We start from the raw sequence: 23,194 nt of genomic DNA, 5'->3' as shown, positions 1-23,194 counted from the left end.
AGTTGTGAAATGAACCCCGTGTTAAATTGGTAAATTCCTTAAATTAAGTCCAGAAACAGACAGATATCAAACAGTCAGAGTAACTCCACCTGAGACTTGCTCACCCAACTGAGTGTTCAAAAGGGTTTAAAAACTTGTTTCCGAGAAACACCGACAAACAGATTGCTTCGACGTTGGACAAATACTTTTTCTTTTTGGTCATGGAGGGACCAATTCTTGAAGCACCCTGTCTTCTTCTTCTTCTTCTTTTTTCATTTTGGCCATGCTAGTAGTGTAGTATTACCTTGGGAAGGCAATATAATACTTAATAACTCCAAAGGGTATGAATTAAAGATACACAACAAGTACAACTGTCGTGACCAAGTAACCACCAGGCCAGCTCATAAACTGCCTCGGGCAGAATTTTGGTCGATTCCCTCCTCGTGCTGTGTATGGTACTATAGATATAACCCAACACACAACACAAACACTTGTCACCCATGCAAAGCCGTGTGACATGAGTAGACCCGATGAACCCTAGCCAGCCACTCTCTTGACTCTATATGAGGAAAATTCATTGCCTCCATAAACCTCAATGTCAATCTATTGTCTCTCTCTTTTTCCATTCTTACATTCGTTTCGTTTTGACAGTTAGTTTCATTGTGTTTCTGGCAACAACGACTGCTTGATTATTGACCAAGCCTGTAAGCATTTCATGATCTCCTAAGGAGAGCAACAGTATATATAGTAGCTGAATCAAGCTCAGGATTTCACTTTGTATAGCAGACTCACTTTACTTAAATATCAAACCTTATACTTTCCTTGGAGACATAATAATTATGATATCAAACTTGAAGTATTAACCTTTGTCAAATGCCTAAAAGATTCAAGTAGTAACTAGGAACATATCTACGCTATGCAACGAGATTTACAACGAGTGAAAATTTTATTATACTAATATCATATTTTTTTAAATATTTGATTGGTGTGAATTTTGTAAAATTTTTTCAACATTTGATGTTAATAATTGTAAATAGTATTACATATTGTAATAACAATCAAAACAAAAGTATATAACATATAATAAGAAAAATAAAATAAAACTAAATACCATATATATATATATATATATATTTAGCTTAATCACACTGATCAATGTTTTGTAAATGTAAACAAATAGTTTGGTACAAAATGTACAAAAAGTTTTTCAATATGTTCGAATAATATTATAGATAATAGTAATAATAGTAAAAGGAGTAATCTTGAAATACTATAAATAACAGTAGTAATAATAAATTAAAGAAAATTATTTTAAAATACTAACATTTTTAAAAAAAAATTTCTTGTTGTTAGAGAAAATTTATTATTTTAATAATTTTTAATTTTAAAAAAGATTTAATTTTTGTATATCTTAATTATGATCATTCAAATTAATAATGAAATAAAATTAAAATTGAGAAAATGTAATAAATTAAAATTAATTATTCATAAACTACATAATTTATATCATAAACTTATTAAAAATGAAATAAATATTAATTACACTTCTTAAAATTTTTTAAATTTAATGATGAAATTTTGTAAATTATTTTCAATTTTAATCACTACTTTATAATCCTATGCTTTTCTAATTATTTAGAAATATTTCACTTTGTGAAAAATAATCTTTGGATCCCCAAATACTTTGGTAAGTGATTATTAAATTTATTCAATTAATTATTTTATTTTTATTCTTAAGATTTTTTAAAGTAATTTCTTAAATTTTAATCAATGCATAAAAAATTAAAAGGTCAAACAATGGGTTAGGAAATACTTCATTTGTGGTTGGATTTGGCCCCAAACTGATCCGGCCCAACTCTTCTTTTTTTTTTCCTCTTTCTACTCAATAAAACGATGTAGTTTTGATCAATAGTAAAATGCTAATTTAACCCTAACTATAGAAGCTTTTTTTATTATTATTATTTTTTTTCATTTTAGCTTCCTTCATCTTCTGCCACTAACCAATCCCTTTCTTTAAACCTTCTTTCCCTTCCTTGGTCCCTGACACTGTAGCCGTCTCCGGCTTAGGCCTTTCTAACGGTAGCCCCCTCCCTTTTCCTTTTCTCTTCTTTTCCCCTTCTGTCGGTAGTTTCAAAAAGTCCCAAGTAGGGTACTTGACTTCCTCTATTCCATCTTTCTCAAGTTTAAAAAATTTCAAATATCCTCTAAAATTCATGTAAATACAAAAACAAATAAAAGTGTAACCCATAGAAATCATATGTAGTTAAGAATCAATATACTTAAAATGGAGATTTCTACGTACAATTAATAATTAGTATGTACCTAAAACCGTGCTGGGCCTCCTAGCAATCTTGCGTGCGTAAGGCCTTTTTCTTGCGGGTATTAGTTTTTGGGGTTATCATTTCATTCTTGGTCTCGGCAGACAGGAGCACAACGGCCCAGCTAACTAGTTGAGCTCAATGCAAAGGCACGAGATTGCTGACTTGCCGTTGTTAAGGCGTCAAGGACCCAGTTAAACTTGAAAGCGTCCGTTGGCAGCAAGTTGGTCGATCTTTTGCTTTTTCTCGGTTTTCCCCCATTTCCACCCTACGATTGCATGAAACAACACCAACCTGGTTGATCTTTGTTTGTCAATATCAACCAGAAAACTTGTAAGGAATTTTGCTGGTATATTTCTTTCCCTTTTTGACCCCTAAGATTTATATATCTATATATCTATATATATATATATATGTTAATATCTTTTTGTGCATTATACAGAACGGATCGGGTTTCCCATTACTATAATGCCTTGCCTTAATCTTGCATTTCATGGCTTCTGTAATTTGTTTGTGCTAATTTTTTCTTAATATTTCAGGTCTTTCTTACTGCCATGTTACAAAACTATGAATTTAGTACTTTCATAGTTTTTGTTTTTCTTTTTGATAATTTTGATGGGGAAATTTCTTACTTTTGTGGAAAAATCATTACTATTGATTGTAATTTGGTGTTCTTCTGTTGTTCTCTGCAGAAATATTTGGTTGCCCTTTCTCCTTCTCGGGCAAATCCAATTTCTTGATTTTGTTTATTTGGAAAGGGAATTCAACGAAAATGGTACCCAATAAATCTCTTTCCTTACCTCTCCCTTCCTCTGCTGTGTTATGTATGTATTTCTTAATAGCTTTAATTATGATATTTATTGTTCCTATTCGCTTAAAAATAGTTGCTATACGGCAGGTTTATCATTCTAGTTTTGTTGATGAGGAAGGAATTACTAAAGCCTGTGGCTGCCCTTTACTTCCTTTAAAAAGTCATATAAAGGGTCCTGCTCCTGTTTCAGATCAAGGTTGGATTTATGTTTTATCAGCTTCGTTGGGTAGTATGTTCTTTTCTTATTCTTGAGTTGATCATTCAAGATGGTTGTGTGCAGATAGAACAGATATTGTTGATGAGGCGATCACATTCTTTCGCGCCAACGTGTTCTTTAGAAACTTTGATATTAAGAGCCCTGCAGATAAGCTCCTTATATATTTGACTTTCTATATAAATGTAGCTCTGAAGAGGCTTGAAGGCTGTAGAACCTTGGCTGAAGGGACCAAGGCAATCATTAACTTGGGCTTGGAAAAGGTTCCGGTGCCAGGAGAATCTGGTTTTCCTTTCCCAGGGCTCTTTGCACTTCCACAGTCTCAAAAGGAAGCAGGCAAATCTCCTTACTTTTTTCTTTTCCATTTTGTAGTGCATTAAATGTCACATAGAATATTGAAATGCTGGCTATTTGTGAAACTTGTCCAAAGTATCAGTACCATATCCTTTTAGTCACTCAGCTGCTTCTCTGTACATAATCTTTTTGTTGTTTTTGTCTTTACTTATCTCACAACAATAACTTGAATTATTTTTTCATAAACGATTGAGAATTATGAGAATAAAATGCACTTCCTTCTTTACCATTACAGTTTTGCTTAACAATTTGATGTCATTCTTGAATTTATGCTGATTTAACTTGAGGGGATCAAGTTGTTTAAAGAGCATTCTTGCCATGATTGTATCAAGTTGTTTTAAAAGCCTCTGTTTTGATGAACAAAAAATTTTGACTCTGTTTGTTTTCTAATATTGCTTTGATCAATACACAATAAATGTTGAAGGAAGTTTGCAATGCTTATATTATTTCGTAAAACTATCGGTTTCTGTCAGCTACATCAAAGCTCCTTATCCTTTCTGATGATATTCGCTGCTTTGACTACTGAAGCTTTGATAATTTGCTATTGTATAATTTGTTAGTTTCTTAAATGCAGAACTGCTCAGGAATTATCTGAAGCAAATAAGAGAAGAAACAAGTGGGAGACTGTTGAGTGTCGCCTATAGGCCCAATGGAACTCCAAATAAATGGTGGTTAGCATTTGCTAAAAGGAAATTCATGAACAACATTGCTTCATGAAAAAATAACTGTTGTATATCCAATGAAAAGTTACTTGTAAAAGCATGCTGAATTTTGATGTGAAAAGATGATATGTTTTGAATGTCTGTAACGAAGTTAACTTGTACATTTCGTTTGATGGAAATTAGTATTTTGTTGTCTTCATTGCTTCATGAGACAAGCGAGCAGAAAAAGCATCACTTTGGCGTCATAGCCTGCTTGCTGGTATAAAGCTTGGTTATGAGTTAACATGGGAGCTGAGGATTATGGAAGTGCTTCCTCTGGCATGTAAAAACACACCCTTAGTTCTCAGGTCATCTTCCATTACCACATATGTATTTCCTTCTTTGAGGCTTCAAAGTCCATGAAAGCCTAGGACTCCAAGCTGGTCTATATGTTGTTTAAGCAATCTATTTTTGGCTCTAGCTTTTGCTATGAGTGAATGTTTGTTCTGTCATCTTGCATATCAGAGCACTTTATGACATCTCATGTGAAAATTTTTAACAGGTCTTTAAGCTGCCTTTAGCTATAACAATGTCCATCTTGGCCGTGATGTTAGCAAGTACTAGTTCTTAAGAGGATTCATTCTTGCAGTTGACTCCTTATTTCTTTTCTGTTGATGACATTAAATATTGACAGACTCTCATTCATTGCTAGCAGTGAGGCTCAACCAACATTGCTAGCCTTGAAAGCCAATACTACCCCTTATTTTGTTGTAGTTGCAGCATTCCAAGCAAGAGGTTCTTAATCACTAGTAGTGGTTAAATTTCATCTTTTATGCAGCCATCACAATTTTGCAATTAGCAAGAAGCTGTCGAGCTGTTTTTCTTTTGAGCTCCTTAATTTGGCACGTGGCTAGTATCTTGGTTGTGCTCTGCTTCTCAAATTTCTAATTGGAGACAGGCTTTTAGCCACCATCAAACCAAGTCATATCAACCAGAGCGTGATCAGTGGCCGGTAGGGGATGTGTGCTTTTCAGTTTCTGTCAAAAAAACATTATCCTCTCTGTTCTTGGAGACAAAAGTGGATTTGAACAGTAGAGGGGAACATTCTGGGGGAAGCAGAAAGGATGAATGAATGCAATCCTCCGAATTTGCCAAAACAAGTAAAGATGTTACATGAAAACATGTGGGTTTCCTAGAAAAAGAATGTAACTGGTTTTGTTTTCCCTCAGCTCTGGGTGAAATGTCTGTTAAAGGTTGGTTGCGCATGATTTGATGACGATAATGGTTCCAGCAAAGCTGGCCTACCTACAGCACAACCGAATTATTGAGGCTGGTTGGTGGGTTAGCCACCTTTTGGAGGCATGTCACTGATTCCCCCATTGACAATGACTAGTATGACGGAGCAATGGGCATCCTCGCATGCCCAGTGAAATTATTGGAGCCATGTGATTTGCAGATGGTTGGCAGGATTACTTGTTTAATAACTATAACATGCATAGATTTTAGTAACTAATTGTTGCAGAAATGATTGATGGTCCATTTCACCCAATTTGACCCACTTACATTCTTCTTCTCATCCGTACACTTATCCATCAATCATAATAACTTTAGTCCTTACATGGAAAACCTCACAGCAGATTAAAAACTAGAGACTTCCAAATACAGTGTTTCATAAATTGTAGAATAAGATATATAAAATTTGCATTATGTACTCATGATATCATTAGTTTCGTCTCATTTTTGGATTGACTTAATTATATTAGAATTTGACCTAGCAAGTCTTGTTAATTGCCATTCACCATCCATATAGGCCACCAATAATGTGATCCGTCCAAAGCCAAATCTCGTAACAGCACTTTCATAATAACCCACTCCATCTATGCAACTTGTAAAAAACAAACCTCATAAGAGCCTTCTCTTGCATCCACGTGTCTAATGACCAGGCCGACACATGGTATCATTGGGGAGCTCATTTGAGGTTTTTTTTTTTTAATATTAGGTTATAGATATTTGATATCGAATTATAATCAAATGTTCAATTTAATATTTAAAATTTTTAAAAATGTAATAGGGTACTCAAAATTTACTTTCATTTATTATAAAATAAAATACCAAGATCTTTTTAAGTTTTAACTAAAATTTTGCTTGAGTTTATTAGTTTTTGAAATAAACAATAAAATTTAAAAATGTAAATACCATTAATATAAAATATAATAAAAATTAAAATGCTCTTTATCATTTTTCTCTTATTTTTCTCTTTCAAATAATGTGGTCAATCGACGATACTCTCATTCGTTGACTAGCCAACCTAAGATAAGTGCTTCCTAAGGGAGGGGATTGTTGATCTGGTGCTCCTTTTTTGGTGCTCCAGTCCCTTGGGAAAGCATCGATCTCGACGCTCCTCTCCCTTGAGGAGCATTAAATCGGTGCTCTCTTCCCTTCTCTTGGGAGAGCATCAATCCTAGTGCTTCCCTCCTTTGAGAAACATTAAATCGGTGCTCTTTTCCCTTGAAGAAGATTGAGAGATTTTTTTTTTGTAAAAGAGAGAAAACATTTTAAAATTGAAAAAAATATAATTTATACAATAATAATTTTAAAAATTAATAAAAAAAAATTATATTTTCAATATTATCACGTTATTAAATTAATGAAAACAGTTGATTAACAATTAAATTTATGTGTTTAGCGAAATATTTTATTTTAAAGTAAATTTTTTATTTAAAAAATTAATAAATTTGCAGAAAATTATAATTAAACTTAAAAAAAATTGAACATTTTAACTTTTATTATATAACACATTCTATTAATAAAATTAAAAAAATGTAACATACTTTCATTACTAATCTTAGTAGATAAGGTAATAAGATCACACACAATTTATGCTAACGAAATCAGTAAAATATATAATTTGATAAATGAAAGTAAAATTTGAATATCAGATCACATAATTTTAAATTTCAAGATGAATACAAAATTAATAAATACTCTTTTCGAATTTGGGATCCCCGTATAAGCAAAATGCAGTCTCCACTCCCTCTCCGTAGTCCAAGGACTTGTTTGGAAAGTCCCAGTGACAATTTCCTCGATAAGAGGTTGCCTACACGTGCGCCTTAGTCAAGCAACGAAATGTCTAATTTAAAGCAAGGACTCCCGTGGGTCAATGTACTTTTTCTTTCCTTACCGACAAATGTCCTAGATTTTTCCAGCTACAAGCCTAGCTTTGTAGCGAAGGTTTTGATTTCTAAAGTACGAGAAGAGGAGCAGTCCCCCCTTAATTTTTGTTTTAGTTTACTTCCCATGAAAGAAAAGGGAAAATTCCTTAAAGCATATGCTTTTGGCGCTTTTGAAATTGTGGTACTAGAACGAAATCAATGACAAAATCAAGCTCTTAGCTACTGATAATTAAATTAACAAGTTTCATTAATGCTAATAAATGAGTTATTTTATTTTAAAGTGCAAGCAAAGTTAGACAACTCTGTTTGGATGTAGAGTTTTAACCGATCACTTGCATCATCTTTGGACTTCACCCATGCTTAATACTTTACATTAAATGCATAATGGTTGTGAATTCAAATGAATTAATATGGTTCAATACCAATCAAAAAGCTTTGGCTCAATCTATAAGTTCTGATATATAATAAATGACTTGTTTATCTCAAATTTTATGTATCAATCGAAACTAATTAATTTTTTAAATTAGTTCAATTAATCTTTTAAAAAATTATCTCCCGCGTTGTAAACTTAATATTTTTTTTATTGAAAATTGAGAAATGAAGTCATTGTTGGTGGACACGTCCATGGGTCGGGTGGCGTGCAAGGTCCAAGGGCCAGGCTCAACTTTGATCGAGCTATAAACGTGATATCTAAGCTTGGATTCGACTCATCTCCGCTTGAGGTATTATTATATTAATAAAAAATTACTTAATTATACTCAAAAAGTATTAATATATATTAATATAAAAGAAATTGCCCAACGACTGAAAGGCTAGAAGGGGAAGGCCTGTGGCCATGTCAATACAGTTTTTAGCTGAAGCGTCTGCCCCATGAAACATGCCATGAATCCCTGGACAAAAGAGGAGAACCAAATTCCTTTTACTGTTTGCTTTTCTAACTTGGCAAATAAATTTTACCAACATACTTGACAGCCTTTTTGGATGCAGTAGTTTGGACCTTTCTTCGTTACAAAAAAAGATCTCAGCCATCCAATCTGCACCAAATCAAGATTGTTTAATCTTGCGCACATGAGCCTCTGAATCTAACGGTTTAGAAAAACAACACATCTCAACCATCGAAAATACCTAGCCTTTTCCTTTTGCCATCTCCCACTTTGGAAAAACCGAAAAAGAAAGGAGCACCCACAAAGTGCAGAAAGAAAGCCCAATGTTCACTGCTCTCTGCTTCTTTCCTCATTTCAGAAAAGAAAAAATTAAAAAAATAAAAAATTGAAGAATTCCTTCTTCACTCTGCACTCTCTTTACTCTTCTATCATTCCCTTTTTTTGGATCAAAGACATAATATATAGAAAAAAATTTGTAAAATCTAAATTCATTTAATGATTTTTTTTATGGAAATAAAATATGTAGAAAAAGCCAAGCAAGGACAAGATCTGAATTCCAAGGAGAGCTCAAAACAGACAAGCAAACAACACTTCCCAACACTCTCATCAGAGAATAAACATAAGTAAACAAGGTGATTCTCATCCTCATTATTCTCCATGCTCCCTCACTCTCATTCAACCAATCTCAGCCGTTGATCTTCCCCCTTCCCTGATCCATGACCCTTATGTCCTTCATATCTAGGGTTTCCATTTCCAACACGATCATCGTCTCCCGCCGCCACCATGTCTTCCAAGATCAGCGGCCAGGTTTCGCCTCAGCCCTGTCCCCACATCCTCGACTTCCGCTCCCGCAACGGCTCCAAGCCGTTTCGCGCCCTCCAAGACTGCATCCGAGTGAAGCCGCCCGGCGGTGGCGCCGCCATTCGGAGGGAACCCTCCGAGGTCCCCCGGTGCGGTACGTGCGAGGAATCCTCCCGTCCCAGGCTCTACGCGTGCGTCGCCTGCGCCGCTGTTTTCTGCCACGCGCCTCCACTTCACTCCCACGCGTCGTCTCACGCGCTTTCCATCCCCGGCCACGAGATCGCAGTCGACGTCGACCGCGCTGAGCTCTTCTGCTGCGCGTGTCGTGACCAGGTGTACGATCGCGACTTCGACGCCGCCGTAGTCCTCGCTCAAACCATCACCGCCACCGCCACCACCTCCACCTCCGGATCCACCGGAATGCAATGCCACATCGCTGGATCTCAGCCGGAAAACCTACGAAAGCGCCGTCGAGTAGATTACCGCCCGTGGGCCCCAGATTCAAGAGAACACGTCATCATCGGAAACCATTCGATACCTCTCAACGACACGACCAATGCCTCATCGATTTCGTCAACAGAATTACCTTGGGGATTACGCGGATTGAATAATTTGGGGAATACTTGCTTTATGAATTCAGTTTTACAAGCATTGCTCCATACGCCGCCTTTGCGAAACTACTTCTTAAGCGATCGGCATAACAGATATTATTGTCAGCAAAAGAATGGTGCTCTTAATGGTACTAAAAATTCAAGATTGTGTTTGGCTTGTGATATGGACGCGATGTTTTCGGCTGTGTTTTCGGGGGATCGGACTCCTTATAGTCCAGCTAAGTTCTTGTACAGGTTAGTTTTTGGTCAAATGTGAATTTTTTAATTTTGACAGAGAATATGAAGGGTAAGAAAAAGTTAATCTTTTATCTTTTTTTTTTTGGGTATTTTTTTTACTCTATTGATATAAGTTGTTAATATTTGGTTTTGGGTAAAAAAAAATTGTGGGATTAATGTGATGTGAGGTTTTTGCAGTTGGTGGCAACATGCGGCAAATTTGGCTAGTTATGAGCAGCAGGATGCCCATGAATTTTTCATTTCCATGCTTGATGGAATTCATGAAAAGGTGGAGAAGGATAAAAGGAAGTCCCAGAGTCCAGGTGACTAGCTATCTTGTTGTTGCGAGGTTGTCTTAGTAACTTTAAGTTGCATTTCTAGGATGTGTGTTGTCCCTGGCTGAAATTGCATAGTGAGCATGTATGTTTATACTGGGAGTTTATATTGGTCTATTGTTTTATTTATATGGTAACCGGTAGATTAAGAATATCCCAAATCTAAGGAGTTTGATTCTGGGCCCACGTCTTCTGAAATACATCATGACATATAACTATTTGCTACATTTGTTCTGCTAGTGGTAATATAAGTGTTGGTTACATTTTTGTCAGTTTCTTCAAAAGGTTCTTGTTGTGGGAGCTTATTTTATGTTTATGGTTGATCAAATGATGCGAATTCTTTTGTAGTGTAGAACAACAAAGTCACTAAGGTATTTATCTTAATTCTGAATTTGATCATGTATTAATGGTATCACTGCTGGCATGCACTAGGAATCCATGTTGTCTGTAATTCCTAATTATATGGTAAAACTTTGCTGAGTTGTTGATTTTAGGTTGACGTTCTGGAAAAGAAAAGTTTGTATGCATCAGACGGCTTGGAACATTGTACAGCAAGGAGATTAATTAGGATTTATAAATTGGTTAGGAACCTTAAGTCTGCATAGGATGGGATTGTCTGCTGTTTTAGTGTTTAAGTGGCCAAATTATAGTTACCAAGAGGCAGACGTGAATCTAGATTAGAAGCAGTCTGTTTAACTAATTAGAATAAATCATTGGGGAAGGATTTTGTGAAATGCACAAATCACCTGGCCTAAAACTTGCTGCTATACTAATGCAGCTGTATTAACCAACTAAGATTCTCTTATGAGCAGCTACTATCCGTCTGTCCCTCGCTTTACTGTTTTTAGTATTTATTTTTTGAATCAACATCATCGAAGATTTTGCTAAAGATTAAGAAGTTACCCTAATATTTAACTGCAGGGCTTGAGTTTAGGTCTCTTCTTTCTTGCCCTAGGAGTTGACAAGTGCTTTCAGATTTAGGACTGCAGGCTTGATGATGTCAAGTGCTTTACTTCAGTAAGTCAACCTTCCTTAGCCTCTTGGTTTCATCATAGGAATTTCTCGCCTCACTTAATTCTCATGTTACTTCCCCTTTGCCATGTATAGGATTCTATCCTCTGACAAAGTTGATCCTGATCTCAAATAAAGGAGAGAGTTGATTTAGTTTTACAACCTGCATCAAAGCCATTTCTGTCTTTTGGGTCATCTTGTTTCTACATAAACTTTCTTCAAATGCCTTGGTTGGGTGAGGAGATCCGGATTCTTTTGAACTTGATGAAGTTTGGGCTAGTTATCTGCAAGGTTGTCACAACTTAAACCATCTTTGTTGTGATATGCAGCTTCTGGTTTTCTTGTGTGTTGAAATTTGATCTTTGGATTGGAAATCCAAGTTAAATGTGCGAAACAGAAGTAACAAATGCTAAGCTTAAGTTGTTGTTGAGCTTTAGTTGGAATGCAGTGGTTTTTGCATTGACTGTGTATATTTCCCTTTTTTTCTGGTCAAGTTGAATGCAGAACTAGCATCCTCTGTTCTGGTTCTGGTAAAGAAAGGTGGAAAGGGATTTGATTCATTGCTATCTCTCAACTGTAGTTGAAATTTAACACCTGAGACTCTAGTTGCTTTCCATTCGAAGTTAGCCTTATACCATGTTTGTAGAAGCATGTTGCTGTTTTCTTTTTCTGTCATTCTCACTAAGATATAGTCAGCTTCAGTTATTCAAATGTGAATGCATGCCCGCATAACTAGATTGTTTGTCAGTAAACTGTTTGAATGAATCTTCATAAAGGAATGAGAATGTTAAGTGATAACACATCTCCTAGATTGGATATTTTCATGACCCCCATTTCTTGCTGGTGCAGGCAGTGGAGATTGTTGCATTGCACACAGAGTATTTTCTGGTATTCTGCGATCTGATGTCATGTGTATGGCTTGTGGTTTCACATCCACAACATATGATCCATGTGTAGATATCTCCCTGGACTTGGAACCAAACCAGGGAGGTTCTGGGAAGTCTTCATCCACAAAATCCCACAATTCTTTCAATGTTGAGGCAGATTTCGTTGGCTCCAGCCAAACCTGTGGAATATCTACCTTAAAGGGTTGCTTAGAAAGATTTACAAGAGCTGAGAAGTTGGGCTCTGACCAGAAATTTTTCTGCCAAAAGTGTCAGGTGAGACAAGAATCTCTTAAGCAGATGTCCATAAGAAAGCTTCCATTGGTATCGTGCTTTCATATTAAAAGATTTGAACATTCTTCAATACGAAAGATGTCGAGGAAGGTTGATCGGTATCTGCAGTTCCCATTTTCATTGGACATGGCTCCATATCTTTCTTCTTCCATCTTGAGGAGTCGATTTGGAAACAGGATCTTCCCTTTTGATGCAGATGAACAAGATGCATCGAATGAGTTATCATCAGAATTTGAGTTGTTTGCTGTCGTCACACACTCGGGTAGATTAGATGCTGGCCATTATGTGACTTATTTGCGATTAAGTAATCAATGGTACAAGTGTGACGATGCTTGGATTACTAGAGTTAATGAGAACATTGTGAGAGCCGCACAAGGGTACATGATGTTTTATGTACAGAAGATGCTATACTATAAAGCAAGTGAAAAGCAAGCTGCCTCAGGATATGATGTTCAGAGATGAGAATTTGGTTTTTAATTCAAATCATATAGGGCCGAAGATAGGCTGCATCATTTGAAGGTGGTTAATATGGAATCACTCATCAGATGCCATGCCTAGTTTTGTATACCATGAAAACAAGTTTAGTCAAGCTGCTCTGCTCATTGGTAAAAGACTGGGCTGCTCTTCACTCAGATTGGAGTTTCAAGTGAGCCTAAATTTTTGAGGCACTCCAATATTCAGGAAAATCAATTTTATAAGGTATGGGTTCCATAAAATGATTTCTGAATTTCTTTTCCCTTTTCATTCAAGTGTCGGCCTTTTGATTTATTATTTTTTTTTCCTTTTTAAACCTATCTGAAATCGTTTACTAATTGTTTCACACATGACATATCCTTGCCAACGGACTGATTTACAGTTATCCTTTTTCATAAGGCTAAGGTTCATTTTCTGAATTGGAAGGCACTCGTCCATCTTTAACATGAGCCTGACTGTTGGTTTAATTTTTGTCTGTGTCATGACAAAGCAGGAAAGAAAATAGTAAAGTTAAATCTAAGAACCTTCTCATTGCAGGATCATCTATGGCATGTGGAGAGTTGATAAGTGATAAACCAGGCACTTCAAACATATTGACTATTTAAATACCAAAATGTACAATGCGTTTTACGAGAGCAGTAAAGGTTGAACTGGTAATTCCCTTGTTTTCAAGCTCTGGGGTCACTTTGTCTTTGACCAATTTCCTTTTTTAAATGATCAATGAAAGCTAAGCCTAAGGTTGTGATTTACCTGCATGGATGATGGTACCTTCATTCAACTCCTGATCCCTAATTGTATTTGTAACCATCAACCAGGTTAAACGTTTCATATGTTCGGCAATTAGAGAAGTAGCATATCGAGTTTTAAAAGTGTTACCAATGCTATTGTGTAATCTTATATGTAAAAGCCATCCTTATCTCTCTCTCTGTGGAAAGGTAAAAATAAAAAACACGTCTTACATCTATGGCCATCCCACGGTAAAAAAATTCAATGACCATTAACTACGAAGCGAGTACAGTAAAAATTAAAGCAAAAGCTACTAAAGGGAGTAAGTTCAGCTGATAGATGGGTAATATGGTGAGAAAGGGAAGAGACAGATTTCGATATGGGAAGGTAAGAGAGGCAAAGAAAGAAATCAAAATAGGAAACAGGAGAGGGGACAGGGAAGATGGGTAAGGAAGAAGGTTAAGATTCTGGCAAAGATGTAGGAGGAAATAAATCTTGTTTATTACTCTATCGTCATATACAAATACAAGGAGATCAAAGAGCCTTGCTTGGAGTTGGATTGGTGAAGATGATCTCTTCCATGCTCGGAGAATTGCTCCTGCCGAAATTACTCTGTTTTGATTCCCTTTGATATCACAGTGAAGACAATCAATTTTCAATAATCCAAGGGCTTCATTTCTTGGCCATTATTACGAGTTTGACCCCATTTCTGGTTGGGCAATAGACATACCAAAAGAGAAGGAACAAGTTGCAATAAAAAAGGCCCATAATATTCACTAAACAACATCCATTTGACTTCATCAACAATATTTGATCTACTGATTTGTATATAATTATCCCAATACCTAAATCATAAAGTTGTGCAATTTGTCATTGTGTAACACGTAAACTTTCATTCAGTTTGCCACCCCAAAAAGAGAGCCAAAGGCCAACAAGTGAGGAAACATCATAACATTAGTACATACCACAATATAATAGACTTCCTTTCTGCAGGCCCAGCAAAATCAGATGATAAAACTACTACATACGTAGTCTACAGGGGGCCATGCATCACTAAGGTTGGGCCAATTGTATAGTCTTTGGTGGAGAATTACAGCTTTACCATCTCAACTTCTCTGATACCCAGTCTGAAATATTAGCTATTAGAAATCCCAGGAATACCTGAAATACATCACAATATGATCCTTCTTAAGCAAGGGACTTCCATGCAGCAATGTCCATAAGCTGGAGGATCAAAACTAATATATACTTGATCAATTTGATTAAGTCTTGGAGTAGTAATTAACTGAATATTTATCTGGTCAGATGCTCATGTGTATCAAAAAAATTGAAGGATGATGGGCTGACAAGTTTTTGAATTTAATATTGCTACTTAACCATATACCTGAGCTGATCCAATCATATAGATTATTGAATACTGTTGACCATGAATTAGCATGTCTTCCAACATTGCAATAGGTATGGTAAGTGAAACGCCTAGTGCAGCTACCAGCGGAGAGGTCCAGACAACACCTAATGCCCTGTAAGTATGATAGATGTTGACTTGAAGGAATTAAAAAACATGCAGATTCATAACTCAGAAAATTTAGTTAGACTGTTGTATTCGCGTACCAGAAATAGTCAGATAGAAAACTCCCAACAAAACTGTTTACAAGGATTATCTCTTGCACTTTAGCTGATTGAGGCAATGTGAACTTTGGTTCGACACCAATGGCAGTCAGAGGCCATGCTGGAAAGAATTCAGAAACATCAAGTCATACACAATGCAGATGTTGTGTCCAATTTTTATCTAACTTTAAGAGAGCATTTACTGAAGCTGTTAGAAGAATATTGGCTACTTTCAATATAAAGCAATTCATCGAACTAGTGGCTATAAAATGCTTAAAAAGTTACCAAAACAGCTCCATAGCCTGAAGAAGAAAAAAGAGTGCAAAAAGATATATACATAGTTATTAACTGCTATATGTCCCTTAGGCGATTCTAGTTTTTTGCAGATTGAGGATCTACTAACAGCTTCTAAGTGAGACTATAGTTCGAAAAACCAGGCAACTTTTGGAGGATTCTTAGTTTCTCCTAGTTGCAAACAAAAAGCTTGAACTGCCAACCTGTGATATATCATGCTTTTAAAAAATGAAGTAAATAAACATAGAATCTACTTCATTTCTTCTTGAACAATGAGAGTATATGAAACACTGTTCATAAATGCCCTAATGCTGAATTTCTCTATGTTTCTTCAGATGCCAATGAATGTAGTACAAGAGAAGTTTTGACTTAACCATCCCAAGCATGCAATATAAGAACCTGTGTCCAAGGTGAAATATGCCTATAATGCCCATCATCTCAGGTACCATTAAAAGAGAGAAATGCATGTTTTTCCAGCCCAGAATCTCAGTACACTAGCTACCAATTTGCCTTTTTATTTCAAATCCAAAGAGAAAATTTTCTTGTTCTGAAATTAGTGCAATCAACAATGAATGTCCACAAAGCCACTAGTGTATTAGGTCTCCAAATGTCCCATGGACATATGACTCCTTACAACTTTTTTTTCCCATTTTGGAGTGATCCCCTACAACAAGGTCACATATCTCATATTTTACATCAGATCATTCCAATAGTGGTTTACCACTGGCAATTGATTCCATCATTTTGCTTTGCATAGTCTAAACTAGTTCCTAGAATGCCATGCTGACTATATCCAGTTGCAAACTATCAGGAACAAGATGAAACAGTAATGTCTATTGTTTATTTCACATCTCTTAACAAGCCTATCGGAACAGGGGAGAAGAAACCTAGCAGTCAAGTCATAAATTTATTCCACAGTGTCAATCTGAAAAAACAGAATATAATAACTATGCCAAAATTTTTCATTTGTTTGGATTTTGGTGGTGGTGTTGGTTTGTTCAAGTTTAGCCTGCTGAAAGGCATATGGTCCAGTCCCACTACGAATGCATAAACACATATATGGCAGAGCAGAAAAATTATGATAAACTAACTAGCAATATGCTCTTACCAAGCCACCAAAGGGCAACAAGAACAAACAATCCAATATAGCCAAAGAACTTCTGCATGTCTACCCTTTCTCCTTCTTCTCCAGAAAACTTTTTAAGCAAAACTGCAACTTATGATTTTAGTATTCTACTGGTAATTTATCAAAAAAAACTCTAATATGATTCAAATGAAAGTGAAGGTATAAACCTGTAAACAGTCCATAACACATAGCTGAGAGGATAGCAAAAAGATCTCCTAGAAGAGCTTGATTCCCACTTCTAAATAAAGGAGGAAACTGTAAGTAGCTTCTAAGAAAACATGCTACACATATATCAAGTAAATAAAACCATGAAAACAATTGCAACCCACTTCTCCACCCCCACCCCCCACCTCAGAAAAGGGGCAAAAAGAAGTTATAGAAGCGTACAATTAGCCCATTTATAACCTTAGCATAGCTAATAGTCCAAGCTAAATTATGGTAGCATGTCACAGTTAAATGAGGTGGAGGAAAACAATACTTGTTAATGCCTGATTTTGGTTCATCTGCAGCCCATGTGTTTCCAAGTGTAGTCATAGCAACACCGGAAATGCTAATGACAACTGAAACAACTTTCACTGTACTAATAGAGTCTTGACCCAAACTTGCCCCAATTAATAAAGTGAAAAGTCCTGAAGTTGAGGACAACAATGTTGTACTAGCAACACTTGTTCTTGCGAGTGCGGCATTCGTAAGATACTGGAGACAATGAATAATATTAGAAAGAACTTCAATAATGTATTTCTACCAAATATGTAAGCCCCAGATTTTCCTGAAGTGGATCAACTGTATTTCAGTGGGATTATGTTTCTCATACAGCAAAGGCCGGCTGACTTACATGAAATGAGCACATCTATGCATATGAAAGTTTAAAAGAGATGGGTGGCAGAACCAGGCAAAAGGGGCACGCACAGATGCATATATAAAAGGTGGAAGCATAGATGGAAATGTGAACAAAGAGATGTTGGAATCTGGAAGAGAAAATATACGGCAATCCTTGCTAATTAAAATTTTGGCTTCAACAAATTTGATGATCAATGCTTAAAGACAAATGCTTGACTTGAACACCAGCTAAAGAATATTAGATAAACAACTTTTTCATTCACACCTCTGTTGCAAACCAGATAGGACCCATGCAAAAGCCAAATGCAGCAATCTCCTTTGCACTAAGCATTCTGACTCGCTTTGGTTCTTCCAAAATATCTTTGTGTCTAGAAACCAGGGGATTTCCCTCCTCCTTAATACAAAGGTCTAAGACACACTGATCAGGCACTGATAGTTGATGTTCAATTTGAAAATTGCCATGGTTGTCATCAGGTTTTACAGGAGAATTTAGTTCTACAGAGGACTTGTCAACCCCTTTTGGGCCTTTGGTACTATTACAAGAGCGACCTCTCAGATGCTTTACTAACCAGTCCTTAAAGAATGCTATTGGCAGATAAAGTGCCAAAAGAGAGGTTCCAAGATATGTCACAGCAAACGGATGCCTATAGTCTTCAAACACACCCTGTTGAAACATACCAGTAATGTCAAAACTCCAAAGTAAAAATGAAAATGTAATGGCGTCAGAACAGAATCTTACTAGTCAAGTTCCAAGAGAAAAAAAAAAATGGACTATTCAATTTTAGTAAGAAGAAAATGATCTTCAACTTGTACTCCTGAACTGGGATAGAATAACATCTTAGCATAAAAATGTCTAATAACTTAATAAAAATTAAAAGTGAATGCAAATTATTGATAGTGATATTTATATCAGAAGATAAAAGCTAAGCATAGGACAATGTGGCAAATGAGCTTGAAGGAGAAGACCAAACCATTCAGAAAGAAAGAAAACAGATTTGAAGGTAAAAGGCAAGTGGGTGAAAACCTGATGCCCAGAACGAAGATCCCAGGAGCAACCAGGAGACCTCCCAATTCCATTAGCAAACAAAGCAGATGAAATGAAATCATCAGTTTCAACAATGGCGAAGTTAAAAATATGACCAGAAAAAAAAAACTGAATCCAAAAGTATAGGAAGAAACCCATAGTGACAAACTGTCAAACACAGTGGAAGATATGAATTAGATAATCAAGAAAATTCTTGCTTATCATCAAATTAAGCATAAAAATTTTCTGACTTTAGAACCAGTTTAAACAACATGAACACATCTTTATAGGCAAAGGTCTTCACTGTTTTCACATTAATTTCAATGATGGTTGGTGTGTACACTAAAGACAGCTACGCTAAGCTAGAAATAAGAACGAATACATACTGCAACATGATGATATTGATCCATAGATTCAACAGATTAATCATTAAACCTCAACTTCCTAGCAGAGAAGCAACGGAGATAGCGTCAAGATAACATTAACAAATTCCAACCTAGCTAGGAATAATTTTGAAACTCTTTGTGTCAAAATTCTTAATTTCAGCCTGGTGATGGCTAAGAAATTGACATGATGGGTGGATTACACCTACCCCACAAAAGTTCTCATTATGATAAATTATCAATGATCATCCCTCATATCTTTGCAACAAAAGATGACCACGAAACTACAAACTGCCAGTGTCGAAAACCAAGTCCCAAAAAGATGGAAGATTCATCAACCACTCGACGTCAAAACTTTAAAAAACAAAGGCAGCATATAAAAACATGAAATATCCAAGAAATTCTGTCGACAACTCGACATAAAACTATTGCAAAAGTAAAAAGAGAAGAAAACAAAGAAGCATGTGAGAAGGAAGAGAAGAATCTGATCAGAACTAACCTGAGTGACCTCTGCAGAGGTAACCCACATGATTACAACACCAATAATTAAAAGCAAACCTCCCCTATATTTCCAACCCATCGTTTCTTTCTTCTCCCTTCACTCTTCTGTCTATGCAAAACTCTTTAATTTTCTTCCCTACATTAACGTCCAAACTAGCCTAGGCAAATGCAGCTGAGGAAACGTAATTATATATAGGAAAACCAAAGGGAAGCGATGAGTTTTACTTCATTGTCACAGTCTCACTATCGGCGTGGGCAGTGGCACCGATTCTTTCTGCAACTGGTCGGTTCAGTTGCACCAACAACAAAGATCGTGGCATTATATTCAATTTTCATTTTAATTTTAATAATGACGGAATAATATCAATAATATGGTAAAATAGGTATTTTACTATTCGGATAGTGGCCATTAGTACTATGATTTTTCATTGGAAGAGCCACTTTTGTATTTCAGTGGGGTGACTAATTGCACCCACTTCAATCTTTGAAAAGAAAAGTTTTAGGTCTTTAATAATTATACTTTAGCACTAAACCCCAAGATTTTCAAGCTAAACTTTTAATTGCATATCATTGGAGAATCTATTCCAATTCTGAATCGACCCCACTTAGGTTCCACTTCTAATTATATAATATAATATATTTGTGTATTGATGTGTTGAGTTGGTTCTTAGACAAAAATTGGTACGTAATTCATGTGGAATCAACTTAGCTAATGAGGCAATGGTAATAAGTTAAACAGTAAATATTGAAGAGTTAAGTTGTCATCTTTTCTAATTTGTCCAATATTGAAAGAGAACAAATGGACTGCTCCACCTTATTTATGGGGTGCTGGGAATTCTAATTTGTTTATATTCAGTAGAATAGCAAGTCATTTTGACCTTTTCATCTGTATATATTAATTACTAATAAGACAAAAAGGAAAAATAGAGAGAGAGAAAAAAGGAAATCTTTACATTCTTATCGAGCTTACCTAAAAATATAAGGTATACCTACATATCTTGACATCAAGGAAAACAATAAATGAAGAAATACGTTGAGGAAGTAGAAATTCATGTTACACAATATAAATGCTTCGTCTTATATTAATTGTTAATACATCCATTGTCCAATAACGAAGGATTGCCAAAGATTGTGAAAAGCCCTGGTTTTATATTGTGACGGAATTGATATTTTATTTGTTTGAGCATTTATTATAGGTTTTGGAAATTATGTAAGAGCATCCAACCAAAGCCCTCCACGTCATCCATTACCATTTGTCATGTTGGGTCCAGGACAAGAGGAAAAAGCAAAGATTTGGTCAACATATCAATTGTGTCATGTTGAGGGCAAGTGTCAAACTCACGTTTCGTGGATCTTGGTACAGTAGACACCAACATCATTTATTTTTGTGCGTGTTAAAGTTCGATTATGCTTTCTTGCCTTTAATATCTCAGCACTCATTAATGGAGAATGTTAGAATAAAATTGAAATATTCCAACCACCATTTCCTTTTCCATTATGTATATAAATAATCATTTCTATATAAAAGCATGACCTTGTTCGAGTGGTTGCTGTATTTTTATGTTTTTCCTATTTAGGACAGATTCTGCAGAGACAATGTATAGATAAGATTACATTAAAATTAATACGATCAATAATTGGTGATTATTGATTAATCTTAGCCAGAAATAGCTAGCAGTCGACATGAGTGAGAAACTGAGTCAAAGAGACAGAGATGTAACTTAGAAAATGTTGGTGTGCGAGGCTCTTCCACTTTCAGAAAGAGATAAAGTTTGGTTTTCGAAAACAACTGCCTTGTGGGATTATAGGTGCTAATGTCGTGTTTCGCTTAACTAGTATAATTGAAAAAAGTCAAGAATTCATGTGAAAATCTGTCGAGGGCAATAGCAAGGTCTAGTTATCTACACGTAGTCAGCTGTCCTGTCTTTGACCATGTAACAGTAGTCGATTAATTTGTTGTGTTCCTTGCTTTCCTTTCAGGCTTGTTGCTTCTGCTGGGCTTGCCTCTTTTAGATTTTCCTGTCATGGGTTTAGTTCTTTTGGGCTGTTCGGCTTTTATTTGAATTTGAAAGAGGCTGCTTCGTATTTGAACGAAAGTACTATATTTTGTCTCATTACAAGTAGCATTGGCCTGGTGTCAGACAGGACTCCGGAGGTTTGCTCTTCTAAAGAAACTAGACTATGACTCGTACATTACACTCGGATTTCTTTTTATTTATTATTATTTTTTATCTTTTTTTTTTCATTTTCCTCCACGTGGTTAAATGAGAAAACTTCTTTGGGTCTTCTTTTTATATATGTTATAGATAATATATTTTTTTTGAAAAAATTAATTGATTCATTGCATCAATGAAACCTTTTTACATAAACTTGATAATTTTTTATACAACACGAGAAGATACGGATTAAATAGGTTATGGATTTAGTTTTAACGTGTTTCGTATCTAATCATATTTGATACGTTAAGATACGAAAAGTTTTGTGGCTTAATGTGTCAGACACGACAAACACGTTTAAACACGTTTACTTAATCGTGTTATTGTGTTTAAACGTGTTATCGTATTTAAATGTGTATACGTGATACGTTTATTAAGCAATTAAAAATTAATAGTTAAAGATTATTTTAACCTTATATAAATAATTTTAAACAATTATTTTAGTAAGTTTTTTAATTTTATAAAGGTAATAATGTAAATATTACGATTGAAAATTATGAATAATTTTTTATATTATTTGTATTTGAAGGTTAGATGTTAATGATATATTTTATCATATTATATGATAATGAATTTTACATATGTTATTTATATTAAATTTTATTATATTTGATATTATTATTATTTTTGTTTTGTTATAATTATTTTTATAATTATAGATTTTAAATTTAAATATTAAAATTATATTTAATTATAAATATTTTTATTTAATTGTGTTAAACGTGTTAATCGTGTTATTAATCGTGTCGTGTCGTATATTGACACGTTTAATAAACGTGTTAATCGTGTTGTGTCGTGTTACACGTTTATTAAACGTATACATGTACGTGTTTTAAATTTAAGACACGAATATTAAACGTGTCATGTTCGTGTTTAGCCTTAACGTAATTCGTATCTAATTGTGTCTGACACGAAAACACAAATTATCAGGTCTACTTTTACATACAAAAGAAGCAGTATTCAGCTGATAAACAACAGTAAGAATACTGTCAAAAGCTTGGCTTACCAAAAACAGCCAAAGTCAATTCCCTATACATCAAAACATACCTCATAGCACTTTAGCTCCCTATTTATAAAAATATTGATTCAAAAGGTATGAACATCAACCAGAACACATGTGAAAGAGCCGAATCGGTTGTCCGGCATAAGACCATTGATGATGCAGACCAAGTAAAAGAAGCAAATAGGACCTCTTGGGCTGTTTTCCCCTCTTACAACTCCCTGCACACTTAGTAGCTTCTAGATGACATGGACACATTCGCATCCACCCATGCTTAGAAGCATAGCACCCTTAATAGGAATAAATTTGCCCTTCCTCCAGCAATGAGAAACGATCCTAGCATGAAAGAAATTCTCCACGACAGCAAAACTATAAAACTAGCACTCACAACCCTTTGCATAAAAGCACCTAAAGAAAATCCCCCATGTACCTCAAGCATTAATCATAAGTTAGAGGATACATGTACAAAAAATCAT

General features: G+C 35.3%; 3 protein-coding genes across 8 annotated transcripts; 2 read left to right on the top strand and 1 right to left on the bottom strand.

Moving 5' to 3' along the window:
- On the top strand, nt 2,393-4,829 carry LOC18588846 (actin-related protein 2/3 complex subunit 3). 4 transcript variants are annotated; one of them, XM_007013530.2, is made up of 5 exons: nt 2,393-2,646; nt 2,990-3,072; nt 3,196-3,304; nt 3,389-3,658; nt 4,251-4,829. In XM_007013530.2, exons 2-5 carry the CDS (start codon nt 3,070-3,072, stop codon nt 4,391-4,393), a joined length of 525 nt encoding a protein of 174 aa, XP_007013592.1. In that variant the 5' UTR covers nt 2,393-2,646; nt 2,990-3,069; the 3' UTR covers nt 4,394-4,829. The 4 variants fall into 4 exon arrangements, with proteins under 4 accessions (XP_007013592.1, XP_007013594.2, XP_017982014.1 ...); XM_007013532.2 differs by having other exon boundaries at nt 2,396-2,516; XM_018126525.1 differs by having other exon boundaries at nt 2,398-2,630.
- On the top strand, nt 8,496-13,875 carry LOC18588845 (ubiquitin carboxyl-terminal hydrolase 22). Of its 2 annotated transcripts, XR_001929520.1 has the most exons (4): nt 8,496-10,020; nt 10,201-10,325; nt 12,198-13,225; nt 13,538-13,875. XR_001929520.1 is itself a non-coding variant. In XM_018127725.1 (3 exons), the coding sequence occupies exons 1-3, from the start codon at nt 9,158-9,160 to the stop codon at nt 12,986-12,988; spliced, it is 1,779 nt and encodes a 592-aa protein (XP_017983214.1). In that variant the 5' UTR covers nt 8,496-9,157; the 3' UTR covers nt 12,989-13,449. The 2 variants fall into 2 exon arrangements, 1 of the variants encoding a protein (XP_017983214.1); XM_018127725.1 differs by lacking the exon at nt 13,538-13,875 and having other exon boundaries at nt 12,198-13,449.
- Nucleotides 14,206-19,781, bottom strand: LOC18588844 (uncharacterized vacuolar membrane protein YML018C). Of its 2 annotated transcripts, none has more exons than XM_018127726.1 (8): nt 19,501-19,781; nt 17,860-18,258; nt 17,233-17,450; nt 16,922-16,992; nt 16,737-16,838; nt 15,338-15,455; nt 15,111-15,246; nt 14,206-14,887 (listed from the first exon to the last, which is right to left on the bottom strand). In XM_018127726.1, the coding sequence occupies exons 1-8, from the start codon at nt 19,579-19,581 to the stop codon at nt 14,825-14,827; spliced, it is 1,188 nt and encodes a 395-aa protein (XP_017983215.1). In that variant the 5' UTR covers nt 19,582-19,781; the 3' UTR covers nt 14,206-14,824. The 2 variants fall into 2 exon arrangements, with proteins under 2 accessions (XP_017983215.1, XP_007013588.2); XM_007013526.2 differs by lacking the exon at nt 19,501-19,781 and adding an exon at nt 18,619-19,475.

This window comes from Theobroma cacao, chromosome 9, assembly GCF_000208745.1.
Source record: "Theobroma cacao cultivar B97-61/B2 chromosome 9, Criollo_cocoa_genome_V2, whole genome shotgun sequence".
Taxonomy (NCBI): domain Eukaryota; kingdom Viridiplantae; phylum Streptophyta; class Magnoliopsida; order Malvales; family Malvaceae; genus Theobroma; species Theobroma cacao.
This window is presented reverse-complemented; position numbering and strand designations above follow the sequence as displayed.

Coding starts and splice junctions, on each gene's coding strand:
- LOC18588846 (XM_007013530.2), top strand. Junction 3,305..3,388: donor TGCTCCTGTTTCAGATCAAG/GTTGGATTTATG, acceptor GGTTGTGTGCAG/ATAGAACAGATATTGTTGAT. Junction 3,659..4,250: donor ACAGTCTCAAAAGGAAGCAG/GCAAATCTCCTT, acceptor TCTTAAATGCAG/AACTGCTCAGGAATTATCTG.
- LOC18588845 (XM_018127725.1), top strand. CDS start 9,158: ATGTCTTCCAAGATCAGCGGCCAGGTTTCGCCTCAGCCCTGTCCCCAC. Junction 10,021..10,200: donor CCAGCTAAGTTCTTGTACAG/GTTAGTTTTTGG, acceptor AGGTTTTTGCAG/TTGGTGGCAACATGCGGCAA. Junction 10,326..12,197: donor AAGGAAGTCCCAGAGTCCAG/GTGACTAGCTAT, acceptor TTGCTGGTGCAG/GCAGTGGAGATTGTTGCATT.
- LOC18588844 (XM_007013526.2), bottom strand. CDS start 18,777: ATGGGTTTCTTCCTATACTTTTGGATTCAGTTTTTTTTTTCTGGTCAT. Junction 15,456..16,736: donor TGTTGCCCTTTGGTGGCTTG/GTAAGAGCATAT, acceptor AATTCTTTCCAG/CATGGCCTCTGACTGCCATT. Junction 14,888..15,110: donor ATATGATTGGATCAGCTCAG/GTATATGGTTAA, acceptor GATGTATTTCAG/GTATTCCTGGGATTTCTAAT.